At 39.5% G+C, this 27,019-nt stretch overlaps 1 protein-coding gene across 1 annotated transcript; it reads right to left on the reverse strand.

Moving 5' to 3' along the window:
* Nucleotides 1-27,019, reverse strand: MCHR2 (melanin concentrating hormone receptor 2). The gene is made up of 5 exons (XM_060614525.2): nucleotides 26,829-27,019; nucleotides 17,499-17,708; nucleotides 9,740-9,934; nucleotides 7,233-7,352; nucleotides 1-1,469 (listed from the first exon to the last, which is right to left on the reverse strand). Exons 1-5 carry the CDS (start codon nucleotides 27,008-27,010, stop codon nucleotides 1,154-1,156), a joined length of 1,023 nt encoding a protein of 340 aa, XP_060470508.1. The 5' UTR covers nucleotides 27,011-27,019; the 3' UTR covers nucleotides 1-1,153.

Genomic DNA, 27,019 nt, shown 5'->3' on the forward strand with positions numbered 1-27,019 from the left:
TTAAGACATTCATGGAGCAAGTGATTCTATGAATTTAGATGAAGTGGGTGGGTTTATAGATTTCATCCACAAATAAAATAGCAGTGTTTACCTTTGTTGAGAATACAGGCTTTAAAATCATTTCTTTCTTTTCTTTCTGTACAAAATGCATGTTTTATACAAACCCAAAGAAGAAAAGGTAGCTATAATGAACATGTACACATTTAAGGGCTAATTACTTTTGTACTCTTGAGCAAACATACTGTAACCTAAAGAGAATGTATCTGAGTGTATGCCTCACATCCTGAAGAATACTCTTATTAAAACGCATGTACTGCTTTCTGTAATTCATAAGCATGAGAACAAAGCTAAATGCAAAAGAATATTCTTAAACCATCAACCAATTTCTTAATCAGTTCTTTTCTTATGGCACTGTAGGAGAAAGCAAATCCTCCCCCCTCCCAAATAATTGACACTCTCCAGTATGATAGTACAGGTTGCCAAGGTGTGCTTTAAAAGTACAGAAACAGGCAGACCTGGATTTTAGCCCAGCTGTTATGAAGCTGCTCAACATCAAGCCTATCATTTAACCTTTCTGAGCCTAAGTAAATTGGGTTGATACTTACCTCATGGGTTTGTTACATGTAACCTTACATATTGCATATGTTCAATACATGGTAACTGTTATGCTAACAGATGGAGCTGATTATTGAAGGCATTAGATTGAATCATATGAAATTTTGTAGATAAAAAATGGCCAAATTTAAGACTTCCTGATAAGGTTTTTCCCTCCTAGGAATCTCAAGAGCACTATTGTTGTGAAGCCAAAGTATGGATGGCAAGGCCAGATTCCTTCGTGAATTTTCAGTCAATAGTCATGGCCCTTTTATCAGTGACTAGTTTATAATATGCTGAAGTAACACCCATAACCATGGAGCTCAGGGATCTTAGACTATCCCTTTCTATACTCCCAACGTGAACAAATATTTTACATCTTACTAAAGTTAGCATATTAAACTCATTGCATTTGAATGGTTACACTTCCATTCCATGCTACTGAGAGTCACAAATACACAGGAAGGATGGACATAAGCACACTGTTTCACCTGCTCTTTCTAATAATACCAATAACATAGACAAGCCTATCTAGACTTTTGGTGATACGTGTGCTCTCCTAAAAGCTGGATTTCAAGGTATTTTCTATATTGTTGATTTCCTTCTCAGTCACTCTCCTTTGCACTTGAGGCAGGCGTTTCCGGAAATTTCCACTCAGCACGATGTAGAGAAAAGGATTAATGCTGCTGCTGGCATAGCTGAAACAGATGGAGAGATAATAACCCACATGGAAAGCCAGCGTGGGCTGCTCCATCTGTAAGTTCACCAGTTGTATCACGTGATAGGGGGCAGCACTTAAGATGAAGACTGCCACCAGCACCAGCACCATCTTTGTCAGCTTCATCACTCGTTGCTTTGGAACACCGGGATTATGACTACAAAGGAAGCATCAGGATAGACAGAACATAAACAACCATAGAAATTATGGGGCAGTGATTTTCTAGAGCTTTCATTAACAGAGATGTCATGCAGTTACCATGAGCCCCCTGATGTGTTGTGATGAGAAGAACTGATCTTTCCCCAAAGCACATAACTACAGTCTAATTGTGATACAATATCAGGCAAGTCCAGATTGGGAACATTCTATGGGATACCTGACCAGTACTCCTTAATACCCTCGAGGTCATGAAAAACAAGGAAAGAGCAGGAAACTCTCATAGACTAGAGGAGACTGGGGAGACATGACAACTAAATGCAATGTGGTATTCTGCATTGAATCCTGGGCCAGAAAGAGGCTTTAATGAAAAAACTGGAGAAATCCAATTAAGGGTAGAGTTTAGTTAGTAGTAATGTACCAATGCCATTTTCTTTGCTTGGACAAATGCATCATGGCAGGGTAGTATATTCATGGAGGAACAAAGTGAGGACTGTATAGGAACTCTGTACTATTTATGGAACTTTTCTATTAATTTAAAATTATTCCAGATAAAATTTGAAATTTCCCAAGTTTTATCATGTTATATTTAGATATTTAATAGAAATGTCCCAGGGATGTAGTTGAAGCAGATGAAAAAGCCCAGGGAATGATTAAAAAAAAAGCACGGCAACTGAAAATCTTTGTAAGATAATGATTCTTCTGCAGCTTATCTGAGTAGGCACCATCATTCCTCTAATTTGCATTTTGAGGGGTAATTGGACAGTATGAGATTTGTTTCATAAGATGCTCTTTGCATTTCTGAGGAAAGTGCTGGGAACAAAGTGATCTGTTTTGGAGAATGGTCTTAAAAGGGCTCAAGCATCATCTCCAACTGTCAGTGGCTTAATACTCCATGTGATTCCATTTCAACTGTCTTCCCAGCTCAGCTGCCTGTGATACATTTAGAAGCTAAATTATTTTTCTATAACTGTGGCTGCTTCCCTTTTCCATTCTAAATGGGAATGCAACATTTCCAGAGAATTTCAGGAAGCTAAGTGGGAAAAAATGTCATGGGTCAATAAAACACCTAAACCTTTGGCACCAGAGTTTGCCACAGATTTTGATTCATGGTTAAATTGATCACCTATTTGACTTCCAGGGAAGATGGTGGGTTAGGAGAATCCTAAACTCACCTCATCTCACAGATACAACTAGATAACACCCATATCAGTTGTAAATAACCCAGAAAATGACCCAAAACCTGGCAGAACAGACTCTACAAAGTTAATCATAGAGAAGAGGCCACATCACAAATGGTAGGAAGGGCAAAGGTGTGGTCAGGAGCAAAACTGACATGTAAGGCTGTCCACAGGAGGGCAGGAAGCTGCAAGCATGAAGAAGGCAGAAGAGCAGAGCCTACACTAGACATCCTAGGCAGGGGGGATCTGAACTGGGAAGACGAATCTCCACATTTGGATTTAAAACCAGAGGGGCTTAACTTCCCAAGTTTTTACAATCAGTGAGGCCTAATACCTGGAACTTTAAAAATCAGCAGGCTCATCTCTGGGAGAGTTAAAGGGCGGAAGGAAACTGAGTTCCCACCCCTAAAGAGACAGCACAACCACAGTCCCTCATAGATACAGCACAGAAGCAGCAGTTTGAAAAATATCTGTGATTTATTTATTAATCTCAGAACATGTGCTGGAGGGGCAGAAATCATTAGGAGACTTATCCAAGAATAAAAGAGCATGGACACCTGGGGAACCAGCATGAACACTCTCTACCTAGCTTGCTAAAAGTGTACCCCACCCCCACGTTCTCCTGCAGACCTGCCTCCTCCAATATGCCTTTGGCTGGAGCCCATCCAAAGCACTGCCATAAGCTTGGCAGTGTGTAAGCAGCCCTGCCAGTGGCCAGCGTCACTCCAAAATGACTCCTGTCTGGGGTGCCCGAGTGGCTCAGTCAGTTAAGTGTCTGACTTCGGTTCAGGTCATGGTCTTGTGGTTCATGAGTTCTAGCCCAGTATCAGGCTCTGTGCTGACAGCTTAAAGCCTGGAGCCAGCTTTGGATTCTGTGTCTCCTTCTTTCTCTGTCCCTTGACCCCTCACACTCTGTCTTTCTCTCTTCAAAAAAAAAAAACATTAAAAAATAAAACAAAAACAAAAACAAAGTGACTCTGTCCTGGAGAGAGAAGAAGATAACCACACACAGAAGTTTCACTGTGGCTCCAGCAGTGGACTGGGGGCAGACATCTGGTCTGACTATAGTCCCTGACCACCAATGAAAGCTTCTCAGGAGACAACACGGGGAGAGTCCCCTGTAGTTTGATGTTATTGCATCTCTGGCAGATGCGTGGTCTGACCCAACTCAAGCCCACAATAGCCCCATACTGATCCATTAACAATACAGGACCCAAATTCTGCCCACCACCAACAGAGAGCCATTGCAAATGACTGGACTGAAGTCAAATGCAGTTCAGCCATAATAGTAGGGCACATGCAACACACATAGGAGACACCCGTGAAGCAGCAGATTCTGATGAACAGAGAACATTGCACTGCAGGGCACTATAGAACCCCTTCTTCATTAGGACATCACTTTCAAAAGCAGGAGATGTAGCTGATTTCCCCAACACATAGAAATAGACATAGAGTGCTAGACAAGATGAGAATCAGAGGAATAGATCTCAAATGAAAGAACAAGACAAAATCACAGCAAGAGAGCCAAATGAAATGGAGATAAGCAATATGCCTGATAGAGAATTTAAAGTAATGGTTATAAAGATACTCACTGGACTTGAGAAATTACTGAAATTAAAAAAAAACAGTAGAGGGAATTAATAGCAGAATAAAGATATTTGTACTACCAAAGTGAGTATAAAATAGTAGAATAGAGGAAACAGAATAATGGATCAGTGATCGGGAAGATGGAATAATAGAAAGAAATCAAGCTTAACAGGAGAGAGAGAGAAAAAGAATAATAAAAAATGAGAATAGATTAAGGGAAGTCAACGATGCAGTCAAGCATACAAATAACGTTTGTATTAACAGGGATCCCAGAAAGAGAAGAGAGAGAAATGGGGGCAGAAAATTTATTTAAGAGACAATAGCTGAAAATTTCTCTAATCTGAGGAAGGAAACAGACATCCAGATATAGGAGGCACAGAGAGCTCCCAACAAAATCAACCCAAGGAGATCCACACCAAGACACATAATGATTAAAATGGCAAAAACAGTGATAAAGAGAGAATTTTAAAAGCAGCAAGAGAAAAGAAAACATTTACATATAAGGGAAGTGCCATAAGGCTATCAGTTGATTTTTTAGCAGAAACCTTGCAGGCAAGAAAGGAGTGGCATGATATATCCAAAGTGCTGAAAGAAAAAGCCCCTGCAACCAAAAATGTTCTGTCCAGTGAGGCTATCATTCAGAGTAGAAGGAGAGATAAAGAATATCTCAAACAAAAGTTAAAGAAATTCATCACCTGTAAACCAACCTCCTAAGAAATATTAAAGGGGATTCTTTGAGTGTAAAGGAAAAACTGAAAGTAGGAATAAGAAAAGTAGAAAGCAGAAAGGCAGAAAAAATAAGTATATCTATAAAAATCAGCCCAGGGATTCACAAAATAAAAGAATGTAAATTATAACACCATATACCTAAAATACTGGGGAGGTGGGAATAAAAATTTAGTGCTTTTAGAATGGGTTCAAACTTAAGTGACCATCAACTTAATATAGACTGCTATATGCATAAGATGTTATATATAAACTGATGATAACCACAAATCAAAGACCCGTAATAGATATGCAAAATTTAAAAAAGAAAGGAATCCAAGTACATCATTAAAGAAAGCCATCAAACCATGAGAGAAGAGAGCAAGAGAAGAAAGGAACAAAGAAGTACAAAAACAACCATAAAATTAGAAAATGACAGTAAGTACATATCTATCAATAATTACTTTGGATGTAAGTGGACTAAATGCTCCAATCAAAGATAGGGTGACTGAATGGATAAATAAGTAACACCCATCTATATGTTGCATAGAAGAGACTCATTTCATTTCTACAGACACATGCAGATTGAAAGTGAAGGGATGGAAAAACATTTACCTTGCAAATGAAAGTACAAAGAAAGCTGGGGTAGCATTATTTATACCAGACAAAATAGACTTTAAAACAAAGACTGTAACTAGACACAAACAAGGACATTACATAATCATAAAGGGAACAATCCAATAAGATATAACGATTGTTAATATTTATGCACCCAACATCGAAGCACCCAAATACATAAAGCAACTATTAACAGACATAAAGGAAGTAATTGATTGGAATACACTGATAGGGCACTTTAACACCCTACTTACATCAATGGGTAGATCAGATAGAAAATCAACAAGGAAATAGTGGCTTTGAATGACATACTGGACCAGATGGATCTAAGATATATTCAGAACATTCCATTTTAAAAGAGTGGAAAACACATTCTTTTCAAGTGCACATGGAACATTCTCCAGAATAGGCCATAAAACAAGTTTCAACAAATTCAAAAAGATCAAAGTCATATCATACATCTTTTTCTAACCATATACTTATGAAACTAGAAATCAACCATAAGAAAAAACCTGGAAAGAGCTCAAATACATGGAGGTTAAATAACATGCTACTAAATAATGAGTGGGTCAATCAAGAAATCAAACAGGAAATAAAAAAATGTGGACACAAATAAAAATGATAACACAGTGGTCCCAAATCTTTGGGATACTAGGGCACTCAGCCAGTTAAGCATCTGTCTTTTGGTTTTGGCCCCAGGTCATGATCTCACAGTTTGTGATGATCACAGTTTGTGATCTCACAGTTTGTGAGCCCCATATCAGGCCCCAAGCTGACAGTGAAAGAGCCTGCTTGGGATTCTCTCCCTCTCTCTGTCTCTATCTCACTTCCTCTTTCTCTCTCTGTCTCTCAAACAAGTAAACGTTTTTTTTTTTTTTTTTTTTTAAAGGGGGAAAAACCCCCCAAGACTTTTAAATATAGAGAACAAACTGTTGGTTGCCAGAGAGGATGTGGGTGGGGGGATGGGTGAAATAGGTAAAGGGGATGAAGAGGGGGTGATGTGTGGGAGATCTAGTGATCTTGTCTTTCCAAAATACAGTAATCTATTCTAAAGACAAAATTTAATATTTGTCTTAAAATCCAACATGTTATGTGTTCACTGACTTACTTAACTTGATATAGACAGTTTCAAGTAGAAAATAATTTAGATTTATTCATACAGTTTTACTGACAACTATTTTTAAAGTTTCTTCCCAAGTCTATTGTCTTAAGGTAAATCTTTGGTTTTATTCAGTCCTAATTAATCTCGTCCTAAATATTCAAGTATTAATGAGATTCTTTTCCTCCAAATTAAAAGATTAAGCACAAAATTAGAAAGTTATACATGGCATCTAGGATATTTCCATATGTACACAACTCTTCAAAGTGTACAAACAAAACATTTAAGTAACGTTGATAACAAATATAAAAATATTCTTTTAATGGTATATTGAGTTCTGTTTAGATTTTTATGAAACTATAACATTAGTATCGCAAGATTTATCACTGGGAGGTCCTCAAATAGCAGCTTCAGAACATATCTTGTTTCAGAAAATGCCTCATATAAACATTAATGCCCGTATGTCTAAATGTGGTATGTTTCAAGTGATTGTTGTTTAAATTTCTGTTGTGGATGTCTTAGGATCTCTGAATTGTTCTTTCAACAAATAAAACAAAATAGGGTAAATACTTACCATCTGGCATCCTTATTCTGTTGGTACATCTCCCAAGTATAGCATAAAATTAAAATATAGCATACCAAAATCAAAGGCAGAGGGAAAAAAAAAGTTGTTATTGTCAAATAAAGTGTATACCTGTAAAATGAGAGAGAGAGAAGACATGGCTGTTACATTCATATTGCCAGGAACTGGCTTTTACAGTTTATGAGGCATGATTTTCTAATTTCTCAGGGCTCAGGATAAAAGTCTTTGGGGGAAGAGTTAAGGATCTTTGCTGCTTTTATGTAGAGAAGTCTTGCTCTTCATTATTTGCCAACAATGGTGCTCATCTGTTCTCTAGCCAAGCCCAGCACTACTGAGTACAAACAGGTGAGAATACATATTATTACCATTATCTTTAGTGTTATCTACAACAATACGGAACAGCAAGTAGCATTTATTATATAGTATATGCTGATCTGAGTACTTGACATATTTTAATCCATTGAATCTGTTCAATGCCTGATTACAATTGCCATTAGTATTCTCCTGTTATAGAAGAGCAAACTAAGGCACAGAGGGGTTAAGTGGCTTGCCTGAGGGTATCCAGCTAGTAAGTAGGAGAGGTGGGATTTGAACCCACAAGAGAGTTGAGTTGCACAGCCCACCATTGTAATCAAGACCCCGATGGCCTCTCAAAGGGCCTGTTGTGAAATGAGCCAGTCTTTTCCTTGAGATCCCCTGGGGAAAATTCTCAGGTAAGCCAATTCCATTTTTGCATGGATTCCAGGTATCCTCCTGCCTGGAAGAAGCTTGGTGTTGGTGAAAGAAGGCAGCCCACACTGGGTAGGTGTGCACAGGGTGGCACAGGGAGAGCACCTGGGAGCAGAGGGACACTGAAAGCCACACATTGGTTCCAGTCTCAGTTCACCATAAGAACTTAATTCTGGGGAGTAACAACAGAGGCTAGAACCTCAGGATTGCCCTTATGATAACCAACCAAAACCAGCAGATGCAGCTGCTGGTGCAAAATAATCATTATTATTTCTTTGACACAGGCTGAGTCCTCTAGACATCTCAGGTTGTGCTGCTCTGTTAGACAGGTTGGGGTTCATATGAATAATCTGTCAGCCACCAGTGATTAAATATCATTTCACCTTTAGATTGGCAGATGGTTTTTGTCTGTGAGTGCTGCCAGTGCTGGTGGGAGAAAATAATGAATTAACAATCACTCCTACTGATGTTGTGGTCCTCTGGAGATTTTTGTTACTGGATTTGTAGCCTTGCAAGGGCCTCTGCCTCCATCCCTCTTGGGCTGTGACTACATGACGCAGAAATGACTCACCTATTTGACAAGTGGTAGATGGGAAAAAGGAATGTTCCAAATTGACTGGAGATAATGTATGTGAAAAGCACCTAGCACAATACATAGCCTGTAGTAGGCGGTCAAAAAATTTTAGTCATAGACTCCAAGGATATATTCAAAATTTCGAACAAAAATTTTTGACTTAATTTTTCTTTTCAAATTAAAATGTGAGAAATAAGCCGTATTGGCTGCCTTGTTAGTTACCCAGAGCTGCTGTAACAAATGACTGGGTGGCTTAAAGCAACAGAAAGTTATTGTCTCAGTTGTGGAGGTAGAAGTTAAGGGGCACCTGGGTGGCTCAGTCAATTAAGTGTCCAACTCTTCATTTTAGCTCATGGCATGATCTCATGGTTGTGAGATCAAACCTCAAGTTGGGGTCTGCTGAGCGTAGAGCCTGCTTGGGATTCTCTTTTTTTCCTCTCTCCCCAACTCTCTCTCTCTCTCTCAAAAAAAAAAAAAAGTATGAAATTAAGATGTTGGCAGGGTTGGGTTTTTTTTGGAGGCTCTGAGGAAGAATCTATGCCATGCCTCTCTGGTAGTTTCTGGCAATCCTTGGTGTTATTTCCCTTGTAGACACATCACTCCAGTCCCTGCCTCTGTCTTCACAGGCTCTCTCCTCTCTGTGTCTCTTCAAACCTCACTCTCCTTTTGAGGACACCAATCACTGGATTTAAGGCACACTCGAATCCAGTATGACCTCATTTAACTTGATGATATCTGCAAAGACCCTATTTCTAAATAAGGTCACATTCATAGGTACTAAGAATTAGGACTTGAATATATCTTTTGGGAGGGAGGGCAAACTTAAACCAAACTCCAGGGGCACACTGTTAAGGTTGGAATCTTGGTAACGCCTAGACCCTTTTGGAAATTTTGCCCCTCCCTTGATTTTTGCATTCCTGCTGTGTCTGGTTGCCATGGATCTTTAAAATCCATATTTAAATATACTTGTGTCCACTGAGGCTACATAATTAAACTCCAAATCTTTTTCTAAAGGTTACCCCCTCCTTAAAATCAGGCTACCAACTTGATTGTGGAAAGCAGAAAGCGAAGCGGGGAGACTGCCCCTTAGAGGATCCCCAAGGACACTGTGTGCAGCTGCCCACGTGTTGACAAGGAGGATGAAGCACTTCACAACTTAATTCAACTCTATTTTTCTTAAGTTTTAACAACCTACCGGAGTACATCGTCAGGGGATGTTAAATCAAAAGCACAACTCTCCACGCCGTCTTTAAATTTGATGACCTTCGAGTAGACCCAGACAGGCAATGCCAGAATAAAGGAAGCTGCCCAAAGGCCCAAATTGATGCGGATGGTCTTGTACCTCGTTCTCCAACTTGTAAGTCGAAATGGTTGGACGAGAGCCAAGTACCTGCAAAGCCAGTTAAGAAGGGTTTGGGAACAATCAATAAAACGCTGAGCTGCCAGGATGAAAGGTTCATGACAAGAGTAAATTATTAGTATTATTATCTTCCCTGAAGCACACCTCTATCAGGGTAAAAGAAAGTTCTATTTTTTAAGAGCTGGCTGGTACCTGTAGAGAAAACAACTCTTGACCCTGCAAGTCTGAATAAACCACTCACTGAAATAGCTGTCACTTCCCCGAACACACTGATAATGGTAAAATTCTGCCCTGTGAAAACTGTCTTTACAAAAGTGCTTCCTATGTAGGCTGGGTTCTGGAAAACTTTGCTTCTGAGCGGGGATTTCCTCCAGGGGAGAGGGGCCTTCTTCCCAGTAGGATTTACTGACATGGAGGCAGGAAGGAGGCAAGTGCACTGGCTGGTAGGAGAGTCCCCAGGCAGGATGAGGTTCTGGCCCATGGGGACAGGCATTCTGCCCAGATGACTTTCCAGTGGGGGCCCCAGGCTCTTGGAAAGCAGTCTGTGGGAATCACAGTGATGATAAACCAACATGACTAGTGCAGACAATGCAGATTTCCAGGAATTTAGGCTGCAGGCCAAAGAGGGGAAATGGGCTAATTTCATGGGGATGGGGTTTTCTTTCTTTTCTTTTTCCTCCCCATTTTTAATTCAGAAAAAAAGCATAATCATTAATGAAGCTTGAAGTCCTGACATATTAAATATATTTGGTTCTCCAGCAAGTCCAAGAATGTTTCAGAGCCAACTGAAAGCTAAAAGGTGAGAAACAGCCTAGACCCAGAAGGAAGGTTATCTGTGAAAGCACAGTTTTGCTGGAGGTGGGGGTGTTGGAAGGCAGTATCCATACACATCAAATAAATGTAAAACATGTTCTAGTGGTTATTTAATTTTTGTAGAGCTACTTAAGATTTCTAAAAATAAAAAAAAATTGCTTGTTCCCTGTTCTTTCAATTTTGCATGAGAGGCAGAACTTTTTAAGGGACACTTAGTTAAGGGACCCCTTGGCATTCAGGGAGACGTTTGTGGCCCAGGGTACCCCAGCTGCTCCTCTCCTGCACATTGCATCTTCATTACCTGTGGCTGAGGAGAGAAGGACCCCTCCCTCCCTCGTGTACAATCACGAGGTAGTGATTGTACAGCAGCCCAACCATCATTTTGTCTGGGATGAAAGGATAATGGAGTCATGGCATCAATAGATTAGGGAATCTTCTCTGATTGTATCTTCACCCCAACACCCTCCTTCTCCCACCTGAAAACCCCTCACTGGTTTTCCATCTCCTTTCAGATAAAATTCAGAATTCTTACCATTATTTGCCAAGTCTTTCTTCACCTGGCCCTGCCTGTCACTGAGGCTGCAGCTTGTTCCAGTCTCACTATGGCCTTCCTTTAAGCTCTCTCCCCTTTCAAGGCCAGGTGCATGCTGTCTTACTTGCCTGGAAGAATCTCCCTCTGTTTCCTCTTGCTCTTCCTTTGAGTCTCCATTTAATAGTCTGTGTGTCTCGGAGCGCCTGGGTGGCTCAGTCGGTTGAGTGTCTGTCTTCGGCTCAGGTCGTGGTCTCATGGTCTGTGGGTCTGTGGGTTTGAGCCCACATCGGGCTCTGTGTTGACAGCTCAGAGCCTGGAGCCTGCTTCAGATTTTGTCTCCCTCTCTCTCTGCCTCTCCCCAGCTTGTGTTCTTTCTCTCTCTCAATAATAAAGAAATAAACTTAAAATATTATTTAAAAAAATAGTCTATGTGTCTCAGAGAAGCCTCCCTTGACTACTTACTCTATACAAGGGCCCATGACTATAAATGCAGATGGTGGGGGAACTCTGCTTTTCTTTCCTAGTATGTATCACTGTGTGGAAACACACATTTGCTGTGTGACTCTTCACTTAATGTCTGTCTACATCTCGGGAATGGAAGCCCCAGGAAAGCAGGAACCTTGACTATTAGTTTAATGCTCTTGTATCATTTGTATCCAGCATAGTTCCTGACCTATGGTCATACTCAATAAATATTTGTTGAATGGGGGATTTGGCTCCTACTTACTGACTTTTGATGTTCTAGAGAATATATTTACAAAAGTAGCCATCTATGAGAGTTTAGGCAGCTTTCATCTGGAGGTATATACATTTAATATTTTGGATGTTTACAAAATTTTTTTGGTATTGATTTTTTAATGTACCTCTCTTTTTTTTTTTTTTTATGAAATTTACTGTCACATTGGTTTCCATGAAACACCCAGTGCTCATCCCAACAGGTGCCCTCCTCAATGCCCATCACCCACTTTTCCCTCCCTCCCAACTTCCATCAACTCTCAGTTTATTCTCAGTTTTTAAGAGTCTCTTATGGTTTGCCTCCCTCCCTCTCTGTAACTTTTTTTCCCCCTTTCCCTCCCCTATGGTCTTCTGTTAAGTTTCTCAGGATCCACATAAGAGTGAAAACATATGGTATCTTTCTTTCTCTGTATGACTTGTTTCACTTAGCATAACACTCTCCATTTCCATCCATGTTGCTACAAAAGGCCATATTTCATTCTTTCTCATTGCCAAGTAGTATTCCACTGTGTATATAAACCACAATTTCTTTATCCACTCATCAGTTGACAGACATTTTAGGCTCTTTCCATAATTTGGCTATTGTTGAAAGTGCTGCTATAAACATTGGGGTAGAGGTGCCCCTATGCATCAGCACTCCTGTAACCCTTGGGTAAATTCCTAGCAGGGCTTTGCTGGGTCATAGGGTAGATCTATTTTTAATTTTTTGAGGAACCTCCACACTGTTATCCAGAGCGGCTGCACCAGTTTGCATTCCCACCAACAGTGCAAGAGTGTTCCCGTTTCTCCACATCCTCTCCAGCATCTATAGTCTCCTGATTTGTTCATTTTAGCCACTCTGACTGGCATGAGGTGGTATCTCAGTGTAGTTTTCATTTGTATTTCCCCGATGAGGAGTGATGCTGAGCATCTTTTCATGTTCCTCTTGGCTATCTGGATGTCTCCTTTAGAGAAGTGTCTATTCATGTCTTCTGCCCATTTCTTCACTGGATTATTTGTTTTTCGAGTGTGGAGTTTGGTGAGTTCTTTATAGATTTTGGGTACTAGTCCTTTGTCCGATATGTCATTTGCAAATATCTTTTCCCATTCCACTGGTTGCCTTTTAATTTTGTTGATTGTTTCCTTTGCCGCGCAGAAATTTTTTTTTTATCTTCATGAGGTCCCAATAGTTCATTTTTGCTTTTAATTCCCTTGCCTTTGGGAATGTGTCGAGTGAGAAATTGCTGTGGCTGAGGTCAGAGAGGTTTTTTCCTGATTTCTCCTCTTGGGTTTTGATGGTTTCCTGTCTCACATTCAGGTCCTTTATCCATTTTGAGTTTATTTTTGTGAATGGTGTAAGAAAGTGGTCTAGTTTCATCTGCATGTTGCTGTCCAGTTCTCCCAGCACCATTTGTTAAAGAGCCGGTCTTTTTTCCATTGGATATTCTTTCCTGCTTTGTCAAAGATTAGTTGGCCATATTTTTGTGGGTCCAATTCTAGAGTCTCTATTCTATTACATTGGTCTATGTGTCTGTTTTTGTGCCAGTACCATGCTGTCTTGATGATTACAACTTTGTAGTAGAGGCAACGTCTGGGATTGTGATGCCTCCCACTTTGGTCTTCCTTCTTCAATATTACTTTGGCTATTCGGGGTCTTTTGTGGTTCCATAAAAATTTTAGGATTGCTTGTTATAGCTTTGAGAAGAATGTTGGTGCAATTTTGATTGGGATTGCATTGAATGTGTAGATAGCTTTGGGTAGTATTGACATTTTAACAATATCCCTGATGAATATGGATGCAAAAATTCTCAATAAGATACTAACAAATCGAATTCAACACCATATAAAAAGAATTATTCACCATGATCAAGTGGGATTCATTCCTGGGCTGCAGGGCTGGTTCAATATTCACAAATCAATCAATGTGATACATCACAATGATAAAAGAAAAGATAAGAATCATATGATCCTGTCAATCGATGCAGAAAAAGCATTTGACAAAATTCAGCATTCTTTCTTAATAAAAACCCTCAAGAAAGTTGGGATAGAAGGAACATACTTAAATATCCTAAAAGGCATTTATGAAAAGCCCACAGCTAATATCATCCTCAATGGGGAAAAACAGAGCTTTTTCCCTGAGATCAGGAACACGACAGGGATGTCCACTCTCACCGCTGTTGTTTCACAGAGTGTTGGAAGTTCTAGCATCAGCAATCAGACAACAAAAGGAAATCAAAGTCATCAAAATTGGCAAAGATGAAGTCAAGCTTTCAGTTTTTGAAGATGACATGATATTATACATGGAAAACCGGATAGAGTCCACCAAAAGTCTGCTAGAATTGATACATGAATTCAGCATAGTCACAGGATACAAAATTAATGTACAGAAATCAGTTGCATTCTTATACACTAATAATGAAGCAACAGAAAGGCAAATAAAGAAACTGATCCCATTCACAATTGCACCAAGAATCATAAAATACCTAGGAATAAACCTAACCAAAGATGTAAAAGATCTGTATGCTGAAAACTATAGAAAGTTTATGAAGGAAATTGAAGAAGATATAAAGAAATGGAAAAAAATTCTGTGCTCATGGATTGGAAGAATAAATATGGGTGTTGTTTGGAAGTAGGAACCTACTATTGAAATATTCCACACACCTGTAGTTATTATTAATCAGAGAAAGAAGGAGAGAAATTATCAAATGCATTTGAAATTTCTGATCTGTTAAATTGGCAATACTTGAATGGCTTAAATGTTCCCTGCTTGCATGTGCATATGTATGTGCTTTCTCTCTCTCAAAAAATAAATAAACATTTAAAATGACTTAAATGTGTAAGTGATAAGGCTTACTCTTGGCACTGACATGGCCAATGCCATGGTTATGGCCTTGCAAAGAAAACTCCATTTCTGTTTTACAAAATCTCAGATTTTGTTGAAGTTTTATGCATTTAGTACAGTTGGAACCATAAGAAATGCCAAGAAGGAAAAGGTTCAGTTTTACAGACTCTTAATTTCTCTCTGGCCATGTAATCTCTAGAGTGAGGACAGAGAGAAGGGTAAGTATTCAAGTGCCTTAATTCTAAAATAAAATTTTAGCATACTGTGTCCATTAGACTAAAAAAGTGACATTAAGGGGTGCCTGGGTGCCTCGGTCAGTTTAGTGTCAACTCTTGGTTTTGGCTTAGGTCATGATCTCATGGTCATGAAATTGAGCCCCATGTTGGGCTCTGTGCTGAGCGTGGAGCCGGCTTAGGATTGTCTTTCTCTCTCTCTCTCTGCCCCTCACCACTTGCTCTCTCTCTCTCTCACTCTCTAAGTAAACATTAAAAAAAGAATGAAAAAATTAAAAAGTGACATTCATATATATGACACACATGCACATGTACACATACACTCACAGAAAAGAACCGGTGAACATTAGGGAATGTATACAGTTGGTCTGTTCCAGTGCAGACCACGTCCATTCACTTTATTTGCAGTAAGAGGTTTACAGAAGAGGTACAATTTCCTTTCTTTAAAGAAAAAGCCAAAAACTCTCCTGCCTTCAGGGTACAGGGTCTGAATAGGCTTTTATTATCTCTGAGAATGGGATTATGATTGGTAATACCTGTGCTTATGACTGGTAATACCTGTGCTTTAGATTGCTTTCTTTCAGTGGGCCTGTCCTCTGCTGCACCCTCACCCTGCGATGGAACAGCGGCCAAGCTCACCAGGCTTTACCCAAGACATTGTCAGCAATGGCTGGCATCAGATGAACCAAACAGACCTACATTGATTTTTTTTTTTAATTTTTTTTTTTAACGTTTATTTATTTTTGAGACAGAGAGAGACAGAGCATGAATGGGGGAGGAGCAGAGAGAGAGGGAGACACAGAATCGGAAGCAGGCTCCAGGCTCTGGGCCATCAGCCCAGAGCCCGATCGGGGCTCGAACTCACGGACTGTGAGATCGTGACCTGAGCTGAAGTCAGACGTCCAACCGACTGAGCCACCCAGGCGCCCCCCTACATTGATTTTTAAATGTGCTGTTAATTATAAATTGAGAAGCACAATCTATATTTTGAGAATTCTTTTGCAGAAATGCAGTAGGATATAAAAAGTGCATTAAACATCACCATCATTATTCATGTCTGAATAATGATCCACTGAATGATTTCTATGAACCTCACTATTCCTTTGTTTTTTCATTTGAAAAACTGATCATCACATCCTCACCCCAAAGACACACATGGAGTGGAAAAAGAGGCAGAGCTCAGGAAGAGGTCCTGGAAGGACCCAGGGAAATTTAACATAGCACTCAAGACTGACAGTCATTCATTTGTCAGTATTTTTTGAGCACCTATATGCCAGGCACTGTCACATAGACACTTGGGATTTATTAGTGATCAAAGACCCTGACTTCATGGAATTTACATTTGAGGGGTAGGGGAAACTGAACAATAAACAGTACACACACACATCCAAACAAAAAGCAAATTATACTATATAATATATTGGAAACAAAGGAGAAAGAAAAAGTAGATCAGAGCAAGAGGGGGTCAAGTATGCTGGGTTGGGGTAGGTATGGGAAGAAGGTGGATGGAGATTTTAAGTGAGTTGTTCTCTGAGACCATTCCTGTTTTGCATGTTACTGTATCTTTAGGGCTTGTTTCTATTTGGGGAATGTTGCTAAGACCTAGTCTGGAGGTCCTTGCATCTAGATATTGCAGGGACATCCTAGCTTGCCTGCTTCCTGAAGAGGTCAGATGATAAAGTTGTTATGAGCCATCTGCCATCTCTAGAGACAGCTTGGAACTGGGCTCCACCACTCCCTGGCTCCATAAGTACTCACCATCACTGTCATCTCCTCGAATAACATTAGCTTATATGGTTGGTGAATACGGCTATGGTACATTCCAGGTCACAGTCTAATGCATTTCTAATGATGTTAATTAAATATCAGCATTTGTGTTAACTCATATAATGATGGGTGTAAAAGATGTAAAATATGGTCTTCCTGGTACTGCAATGTCTCTTCATAGCTATCCAGGAGCCCAAATTTATTTCCTAGATTCCTTCAAACTGCCAGGTGATAACAAGAGTCTGTGAGACATTGAACATACCAAAAATAGCCCTGGACAGAGAGTAAGGAGACATACTTCAGTTCTCAGTTCTGCCATTGACTTCCTGTGTGCCTTCAGAAAATACCCTCACTTCTTGGGGCCTCAGTTTCCTTAATGCAAGAATGATGGGGGGCACTCATTCTTGTTTCTAACATTTCATGATTTCAAGATATTTTTTATCTTGCAGTGAATTAGAAATAATACTGAAGTAAAGAATGAATAGGAAAAAGATTTTAGTGTTTTAAAATTTCCATTAAAAATATAATTCTATGAAAGTTGGAAAAAATATTCTGAAGTCCTACAATGAAATAAGCAAAGTAAGAGGAACTTTGCTGTTACAAACCAGCAGATGTTGCTTAAACTGGGATAAACATGGGAAAGCACAAGCATTTCTGAATTATGTTAAGTCATTTCAGAGTTTCATCACTTACCTGTCCACACTCATTACAGTCATGATGGAAGCACAGGCAAACTGGTTGCAAGTATCCAGGGATGTGATAATGGTGCAGAGAGGGCCCCCAAACACCCACTCTCCTCCCCGTGCCCACTGATGAATAAGAAAAGGCATTCCAATGATGTGGACCAGATCAGCCACAGCCAGGTTGCAGATATAAATGTCAGGAATAGTTTTTTTCCTGGACCTGAAAGAAAAGCAGGGAAACTGAGGATTGATACTGAAATTATGCACCTTGTTCAATTTATGCCACCTGTTACAAATTTTTAATTGTCTAAATGAATTTTAAAAGAAATTAAAGGAAAACCTACACAAATTCATGTATGAATGTCTAGTCTTGTGTGTACTTAAACATTTTGAATTATATACCTGATAACTTTCTGTGGTGGCTTAAAGATATGTCCACAAATTCTTTGATACTGCTTTCAAAAGATGGAGCCTAATTATCTCCTTTTGAGTGTGGTTAAACTTAGTAACCAACTGTTCACAAATGGAATATGGTGGAAATGACAATGTGTGACATAAGAGCATACAGGCATTATAGGCTTTCTCCTTGCTCTCTCTTGGATCACTTTCTCCGGGGTAGCCAGCTACCATCTTGGGAGGATACTCAAGCAACTCTGGAGAGATCCACATGGAGAGGAACTGAGGCCCCCTGCCTACAACCAGCATCAGTCTTCCAGGTATGTGAGTAGGCTACTTTGGAAGTAGATGCTTCAGCTCCCACCAAGATGACTGTTGCCTTGGAGAACAGCTAACTGCAACTTTATGAGAAACCCTGAGCCAGAGCCACCCAGCTAAGCTGCTTCTGGATTCTTGACGCTTGAAACTGTGTGGGATAATAAATGTTGATTGTTTCAAACCACTAAGTTTTGGGGGGTAATTTCTACATAGAAACAAATTATACCAGTTCCAAGCTCCATCAGGCAAAAGGCTTACTTCTTACTTACCCCTGCCACCAAAAACAGCTGAACAGGGAAAATAAGTGGTTTGCATTATACAATGCATTTTTTTTCCCCACTGAAGCTTAAGTCATATACTAACAGATCATTGTTAAAAAGTTTCAACCATTACTTAGAAATATTCCAATAATATCTAACCCAATAGCAAAGACTATGAATTAAGATCATGAAATCCAGACAGTGTGGAGAAGAAATCTGAAGAGTAAACTGTTAGAGGGCATGGAGAATAATCTCATGACCCCTGCTGGGGGGAGTGCATTCGATGCTGTCTAGATGTGGCTCTCTTCTCTGTAGGCAAAAGAATTTTCTAAGGGCAGAAATTTAAATTTAAAATTTAGTTGGTTCCATGGGACACCTGGGTGGCTCAGTCAGTTAAGGCTCTGACTCTTGATTTTGGCTCAGGTCATGATCTCACAGTTCATGAGATGGAGCCCCATATCGGACTCCAAGCTGATGGCACAAGAGCCTGCTTGGGATTCTCTCTCCCTCTCTCTGCCCCTCCCATATGTGTGTGCATTCTCTTGCTCTCAAAATAAATAAAATAAACATTGAAAAAATTCATTTGGTCCCTATCTTCAAGGTGTTAGGACATTCAGTAATAAAAAGGTAACATCTTTATTTGGGAGATGCTATTCATTACTTCAACAAAGATTTTATTGAGCACCAATTATGTATCAGGCATCATATTGTGCTCTGGGGCTGCAAAGCTAAATAATCTATAACCTCTAACATCAAGGAGCTTGTAGTCTAGATGTGTATACATGAAGATCACTGCAGTGTGGTGAGAGAAAGCTAGAGCAAGCTCAAGGAGCACACAAAAGGGGCCCCTGCACCCTCCCCTGGAGACAGTCAAAGCAGATTTCTTGGCAGAAGTGGCATCTGAACTGAGGACAAATAAGACTGTACAGAGCACATAAAAATTAGCCCTAAGATTATGCCACAATTGCTAGTTCACTCTGAATACACGGCTTTGCTCTGTGGTTTGGAAGCTAATGTGTGTCTTTATTATCCATGAGCTGAAAATTCTACAGCCTGTGAACTTTATTTCTAAGCCATAAAATCCTTGTGTGCAACAAATCAGAGAGGATGCTTTCTCCAGATCCTGGCAAGCACACACTGTGTGGGAAGTTACTGCCATCGAATACTTACTCAGCAACCGCACTTGGGGCATGGTTGATGACACTATAAAGCATGTTGGTTCCCTGTCCCCAGCAGGTTGGTGACTCATATCAGAAAGATCCAGAATGAGAAGAGATTTGAGGAAAAGATGATGTCAACCAAAAGATCAGCCAAGTGACTGTCCTTGGTCTCTCATCCTCTGTCCTCACCAGGCCACAGGCAGTGGGAGATGGGGAGGGGACAGGGGAGGAGAATAGCTCCCAGAGGTCAGGTAGAAAGAGTTCCACATTAAAAAAACAAAAAACAAAAAACAAAGCAAAACACCATAAAATCCCCCATAAATTTTAGCCTATAAACAGATGTTATTTCCACTTGAATTAGGATATAAACTCTAAGTGGTTGCTTAGGGTCTAATTGCAGCAATTAGATTCACAGCCCTTGCTCTTCTCTAGACAGGTACCCATCATCAACTGATAATGAATTATGGTAGTACCATTGTGGAGGACAGTGCAAGCCATTAAGTGGCAATTAAAATGAATTAAATAAAGTGTTTCTAGGTGATATTCTGTATAGAAAAAGAGAATTCTGAAGCAAATGATGATCTGGGCAAAAGATGATAGATAGGGCAATAAAAATAACACATTATATTTATCGTTGCTTTCTGTGGTAAGAGTGACAGCATAGAAATTTTAAAAAAATTAAGGAGAGATTGTAAAATTTCTACCTATACAACTTGCATTCTTTTTTTTTAGGTCTAACTCATCTCCAGATTTTCTGTTGCCAGACTTCATTAAATTTCTGTCATGACTCAAACATTTAAAATAAAAAATGTAGACTAGTGATCCTTTTAGCTAACATGTTTTCCATATGATTAACATGGCTGTATCTAATGCTCACTAATTTGGAGAATGATAAAATAAATTATGGTATTGCACAGTACCTTACAACAAATTATGTAGTTGTTACAAATCATAGTTTGTGAGAATATTTAATCAAAAGGGAAACATACTGATTAAGTAAAAAAGTCCCAATTATGTATATAGCATACATTTATTTAACATTTAAGTAATTTATTTCAACATTTGTTTAGAAATATGCTGGAATCATGCCAAGTGATTACAATGATTATCTACTGGATAATAGTAGTATAACTATTATTTGTGTTTAAACAGTAGTATGACTGTTAATAACATGTTTACATTTTATGGTCATAAATAACAACATATGCTATGGATTAAATAAAACACATAACACCACACATGCGGGAGGCTGCTTTGCTGATCAACTTGCTTTCAAATCCTTTTCCCACTCTTCTCCAGCTTTGTTCCTAGGTGTCCTTGCCAACTGGCTTTTGGTTGGTTTTGGCCAGTAGGAAGCACTGTTGGAGGGAAATTGGAGGGTGGGAGGAGAGGAGGGGTCAAGACATTTTCTTATCCTTTTAAGCTATTGGCGTCTCTGGCAGTGGCTGCACATCTTCCATGGCCCCATCTTCCTCCTATAGCCTCAATTCCATTATCCCAGATCCCTTTATGGCTACAGCTCCCACGAGGCAGTCTAGATTCCTGGGGTCTATAAAACTACCTATTTTCTTTTCTCCATCCAGCTCAGGGCTGGGAGAGGGGTGGTGGTGTTAGGGTGGGAGATGGTGGTAGGACATGGTAGAAGCTTCCTGATTTTTAAAAATTTTATTTATTTTATTTTTAAATGTTTATTTATTTTGAGAGAGATTAAGAGCTAGCAGGGGAAGGGCAGAGAGAAAGAGAGAGAGAGAGAGAGAGAGAGAGAGAGAGAGAGAGAGAGAATCCAAGCAGGTTCCATGCTGTCAGTGCAGAGCCTGACTCAGGGCTTGATTCCAGGACCCTGGGATCGTGACCTAAGCCAAAATCAAGAGTTGGATGCTCAACTGACTGAGCCACCCAGGTATCCCCAAAGCTTCCTGCTTTTGTGTATCTTCGGGTTGATGTCTGACATTTAACTCTAGTTGAATTAAATCCCACTTATGGAAAAACCCCAATGTATTAGTAGTGATTTTGTGAAGCACTGTGATGAGAAGAATTCTGAATCTTTGCACGGTCACTACTTACAGGACAGATCTGTGCACAGATTAGAGATGACTGGTATGAATGGGAGAGTTTGGAATGGGAGAGTAGAATGACATACTTGCCAATGCTGCTCTAGATACATAGTGGGATACAGTTGAAAGAGAACCTAATTGGCAATTCCATTTTCATTTCTGTGCCCTCCTTATGTCCTAGGAAAAGACATTCAACCCCTTTAGATTCCAGAGTTTTCTTGGCTCATTGGACCATTGCAATGAGGCTCTTCCAACAACTTTCCACGTCGGGTGAACAGATGTGGTTGAAAGGTTCTATAGCATCTGAAATATAGGATATGTGTGCAGCAAGAGTATGGTTAACTCCAACAAGAACTTACATATGGCTGACACTCTGAGAACGGCTGAGAGCTGGGTCAGAGGGAACCAGTAGTTATGATTTAAGCTGGGTAGAAAAAATGAAGGGGTCTTATTCTAACTTTTTAATCTTCCTGTCTGTTTTAGCAACTGGTATTCCACCATTAGATCATTTGTGTTCCTGGGGCACCTGGGTGGCTCAGTGGGTTCAGCGTCAGACTTTGGCTCAGGTCATGATCTCTTGTGAGTTTGAACCCTACATTGGGCTCACTGCTGTCAGTGTAGAGCCTGCTTTGGATCCTCTGTCCCCCTTCTCTCTCTGCCCCTTCCCCACTCATGTGCATGTGCTCTTGCTCTCTCTCAAAAATAAATAAAAATTAAAAAAAGAGTATTAGATTCTTAATATTGCTTCAGGTTAATGTACTGACCCTCTTGTAATCTCTGTATAAAATGTAGATACCACTGGGAGGGCTAAAAGTAAGGTGTTTCAGAATTCATGATTTAGTATGAATTCATTGACTTGACAGTGTCAGGGAATGACAGAACAAGGACTTTTTATTTATCAGGAAACAGGGCATCCCTTAGAGAGTCTCTGCCAGTAGACTGTCAGTCGACAGGTGAAAGATGTGTTCAGGAGGTGGGGGTAGGGATCTGATGGAGAAGAACATCCTCCCCTTTATGGAAGTAGCTTCCCAGGGCCCACTATGACTGTGGAGCAGAGTTGTGTAATGGGATTGAGTTCACTAGTCTCCTACTGAAGAATAAAAGGGGGAAATGATTGTGTTATAATTGGCCCAGTTTCCCTCCTACATTTTCTAATCTGGCTTTCTTTTGACCTGCTGTGAATTTAAAGTGTGACCAACTGGTAATGATCTGGCTTCACTACTTTATAGTCACCTTCCTAATGCACAATTTGCTTCTTACTCTTTAAAATGGCCACATAGAACCTCTTATTCTGGAAACTCCATATTTCTTAAACTTATTTTTTTTCTTATATGTTTTTAGTCTTCCTTTGGCAAAGTCAGAAGTTAGTTCATTTCTTGTTTCCTAGTATCGCTAATGATCTTACTGACTTTCAGTTCTGTTCATCCTCTCCTGATACAAATATTCATCATAAATGGAAAAGTCACTAAATCTTCTTTAAATGTATCTACTTCTCCTTATTTTTAGTGTAATCTTAATATTTTAATTAAGCCACCCATCTGTTAAGAAGGTAACAAATAAAAGATCATGGCAAGGCATGATGAAAATATTAATACAAATTGCCTTAAAATTTTTGGAGAGCAATTTTCCAAAAACAAAGTGTTAGATAAATTCCAAGCCAAGAAAAAAATTAAAATTAATTTACTTTCAAATGATTTTTGAAAGACTAATACATTTTTGGACAGCAATTTACAAAGAAAAATATTAAAGTCCTAGTAATAAAAATTAAAATTAAGTTGCTCCCAAATTTTTTTTGAAAGATTAAAAGATTCATCTTAAAAGCTCCATTAACGTATCTTCTCACATATTATCTATAAAATGGTAATGATAAGAAGAAAGAACAGATTTTTCACAACCATTGCAAATAAATTGGTCAGTATGATGGCTCAGGTTTTCTTTTTTTTTCCAGTTAAATGATTACTTGCTTTATGTTGAGAATTTGTTTCCAGGAATTATAGCTCAAGTACTGACTTTTAGAAGAGTTCACATTCCACATTTATTCTTTTTTCCAGCTTTGTCTCCAGCTAAGTAGATAAGATCAGGCCATTGTCTATTGGTGTAATTAGAGGGGAACCAAGAATTTTTTCCAGCCCCAAATATCTCTTCAACAGCTTGTCACAGGGCCTGAAATCTAACACTGAAGAGTCTCTGCATATAAAAATTGCCTGTAAAAAATGCAACCATTTCTGTAGGGCCAACACATGATAACTTGATTTCTCACCTGTGGGGCTCTATGGATGTGAGACATCCTATATGTATCTCTGGGAGAGGACAGTAAAGATCCTGAGGGGTATGAGGGAAGATAGAAGGAGAAGTGGGCAGGAGCAACAGGCAAACAGGGGAGAGCGAGAAACATTCCCGTTTCTGACTATAAACTCTCTACTTGGCACTATTGCTTCCTTGATGCTTCCGGAGAATATCTGATTACTTCTGTTTTCCTTCCTGGAACTTAATATTTGAAGCATCTTTTTTTTTTTTCACTTGATTGTTTTTAGTGTCTTGTATTATTTTTCAAATTATTTTATGTGTTTAAATCTTAGCTTTTCTGCTAGTCTTTGAACTTTTTAGAGTCAGATGCTACCGCATTTCTTTCGTATTTGTATAACACTTAGTGCTGGGTTTGCAATAGGTATTAGCAATATGTATTGAGTTGAACTACTTACAGCACTTAAAAAATTATTTTAAAATGCTTGATGTTCACAAATGGCTTTACAGGACACAATAAGAAATGCTTGAATTCATTAAGAGTAGAATTCTAATATACCAAATAAATCTTCAATTATGGATGGTGTAAATACCGTTGATGTGCTACACTTAACTGCAGAGATAATGACAATAAAAATTTGAGAGGTGCCTGGGTGGCTCCGTTGGTAAACATCTGACCCTTGATTTCGGCTCAGGTCATGATCTTGCAGTTCATGAGTTCAAGCCCTGTGTCAGGCTCCACACTGCTGACAGTGCCGAACCTGCTTGGGATTCTCTGTCTCCCTCTCTCTCTGTCCCTTCCCTACTTGCACACTCTCTCTCTCTCTCTCTCTCAAAATAAGTAAATAAAGTTTAAAAAAAAGGCAATCATTAAAAAAAAAATTGCAAGTGGGCTGGCTGATAAGAAGCCACCTGGGGAATGTGACCAGTTATGAACTTTCTCCGGAATAGTGAAAGTCATCTGCATCACCATCCTCTGGGTTGCTTTTGCTCTTAATTGATTCTGTGAAAATTCTTCTATGTACATAGTAAATCCAACCATCTTTCTAGTTTTGGTGACTTGTTTATATGTTTTCATTTATTTTTTAATATTTATTCACTTTTGAAAGAGAGAGCGCGAGCAGAGGAGGGGCAGAGAGAGAGGAAGATAGAATCCACAGCAGACTCCAGGCTTTGAGCTGTCAGCACAGAGCCCAGTGGGGCTCAGACTCACAAGCCTCGAGATCATGACCTGAGCTGAAGTTGGATGCTCAACTGACTGAGCCACCCAGCAGCCCCTTTTGGTTTTATTTATATATATATATTTACAGCACCCGAGTTGGGTGAGGGGCAGAGGGAGAGAGAGAGAGAATCTTAAACAGGTCCACACTCAGCATGGAGCCCGACACGGCGCTCCATTCATGGCCCTGGGAACATGGCCTGAGCCAAAATCAAGAGTCAGATGCTCAACTAACTGAGCCACCCAGGCTCCTCTGCTTGTTTTTATTAATGTGGAGAAAATAACCTAGAATTTGGAATCTGAGTTCATGGGAATTCTGGATCTTGGGATCTGAGTTCAATGCCAGGACTGTCACTAACTGTGTGATGCTGGGCAAGTTATTTTCTCTCCTAAGTCTCTTTGCCTAAATGGGTATAGTAATTGTACTGCTATTTTGGATTAAGTGGGTTTACAACTGTGCTTTGTAAGTGTAATATGCTACACAAAAGATTGGTGTAATTATATGTTAATATGCTGAAAACACTATTATTAAGTGTTACTCTCAAAAGTGTTTTCTTATATAGGAACATGGACAATTTTTTTTATGGTGGTTATAAGCATGATTGGAGACCAGGATAATTAAATTTAACATCTTATATTGATTAAAAGAAGTAAAACTTAAATGTGAAAATAATCAGGATAGCAAAAATATCAAGTAGTGATGGGGCACATGTACACGAACTCTGAATCCTTGTGTCAAAACCCATAGGAAATAAGTAACCTATTCCTATTTTCCAGGCTGAACCTTATGCCCTGGGTTTGAGAGGAACGAGGAAATTACCTGAAGGAGGTGGGAGATGAGAAGCAAAGGCAGGAGGTACTAGGGAACAGATATCTCTCAGTTTGGCCTACATGGGGATAGTCTACACTGAAGGGAAGAGCCTACCATCTATGACTGCCTGAATCTTTGGGTGATCAGGTAGAGTATCTCTCTTGCTCAAATGAGTGAAAAAGAGTCTCTTTCATCAACCGACCAGGGCAACTTGTTAGGATAACTCTTATTGCCAGAAAATAGAATGGTTGCATTGAAGTTTTATTCCATGCCTGGGCTCCACCTCTAGAGATTCTGAATTAGTTAGTCTAGGATGAAACTATGTATTAAGTTTTTTTTTTTAAGGTTATTTATTTTGAAAGAGGGAGGGAATGAGGGGGAGAGAGAGAGAGAGAGAGAGAGAGAGAGAGAGAGAGAGAGAGAGAAAGAGAGGGAGAATGAGCAGGGGAGGGTCAGAGAGAGAGAGAATCCCAAGCAGGCTCCATGATGTCAGCATGGAGCCCGACATGGGGATTGAACCCATGAACCAGGAGATTATGATCTGAGCTGAAACCAAGAGTCAGATGCTTAACTGACTGAGGCACTCAGGCGCCCCTGTATTAAGATTTTTAAAAGCTCCTCAGGTGATCTGATATGGTGCTAAGATTGAGAAAATTCCCTAACCCAGCAGGAAGCATTGGCTTAGGTCTTTTCATTTTGAGTTTTACAACTCAGATGTTACTTAATACATGATGAAAATATCTGTAGAATCCTGTTTAATTATCTTAACCAAATATTTCCAAACCGATTTCATTAAGAAAAATCCTGTAGAGGGAAAGAGATTCATTTAGGGAGTATAGAATGTGCCTAAATTACGGAAAAGAATAAGAAGATCTTACCTTATTATAGTGAATACAATGAGGATGTTGCCAACCAGCCCCAGTGAACAGATAACCCCAATCATAGAAGGGAGGATAATTGTATCCACAATGCTGAGGGTTTGATAAGCAATCTCTTTATTGCAGGATTTGTTCAAAAGTTCAGCAGAGGTGTTCCAACAGGATGAATAAAGTGAATTCATTGTTCAAGA

The sequence above is a fragment of the Panthera onca genome, chromosome B2, assembly GCF_046562875.1.
Source record: "Panthera onca isolate mPanOnc1 chromosome B2, mPanOnc1 haplotype 2, whole genome shotgun sequence".
In the NCBI taxonomy this organism is placed as follows: Eukaryota; Metazoa; Chordata; class Mammalia; order Carnivora; family Felidae; genus Panthera; species Panthera onca.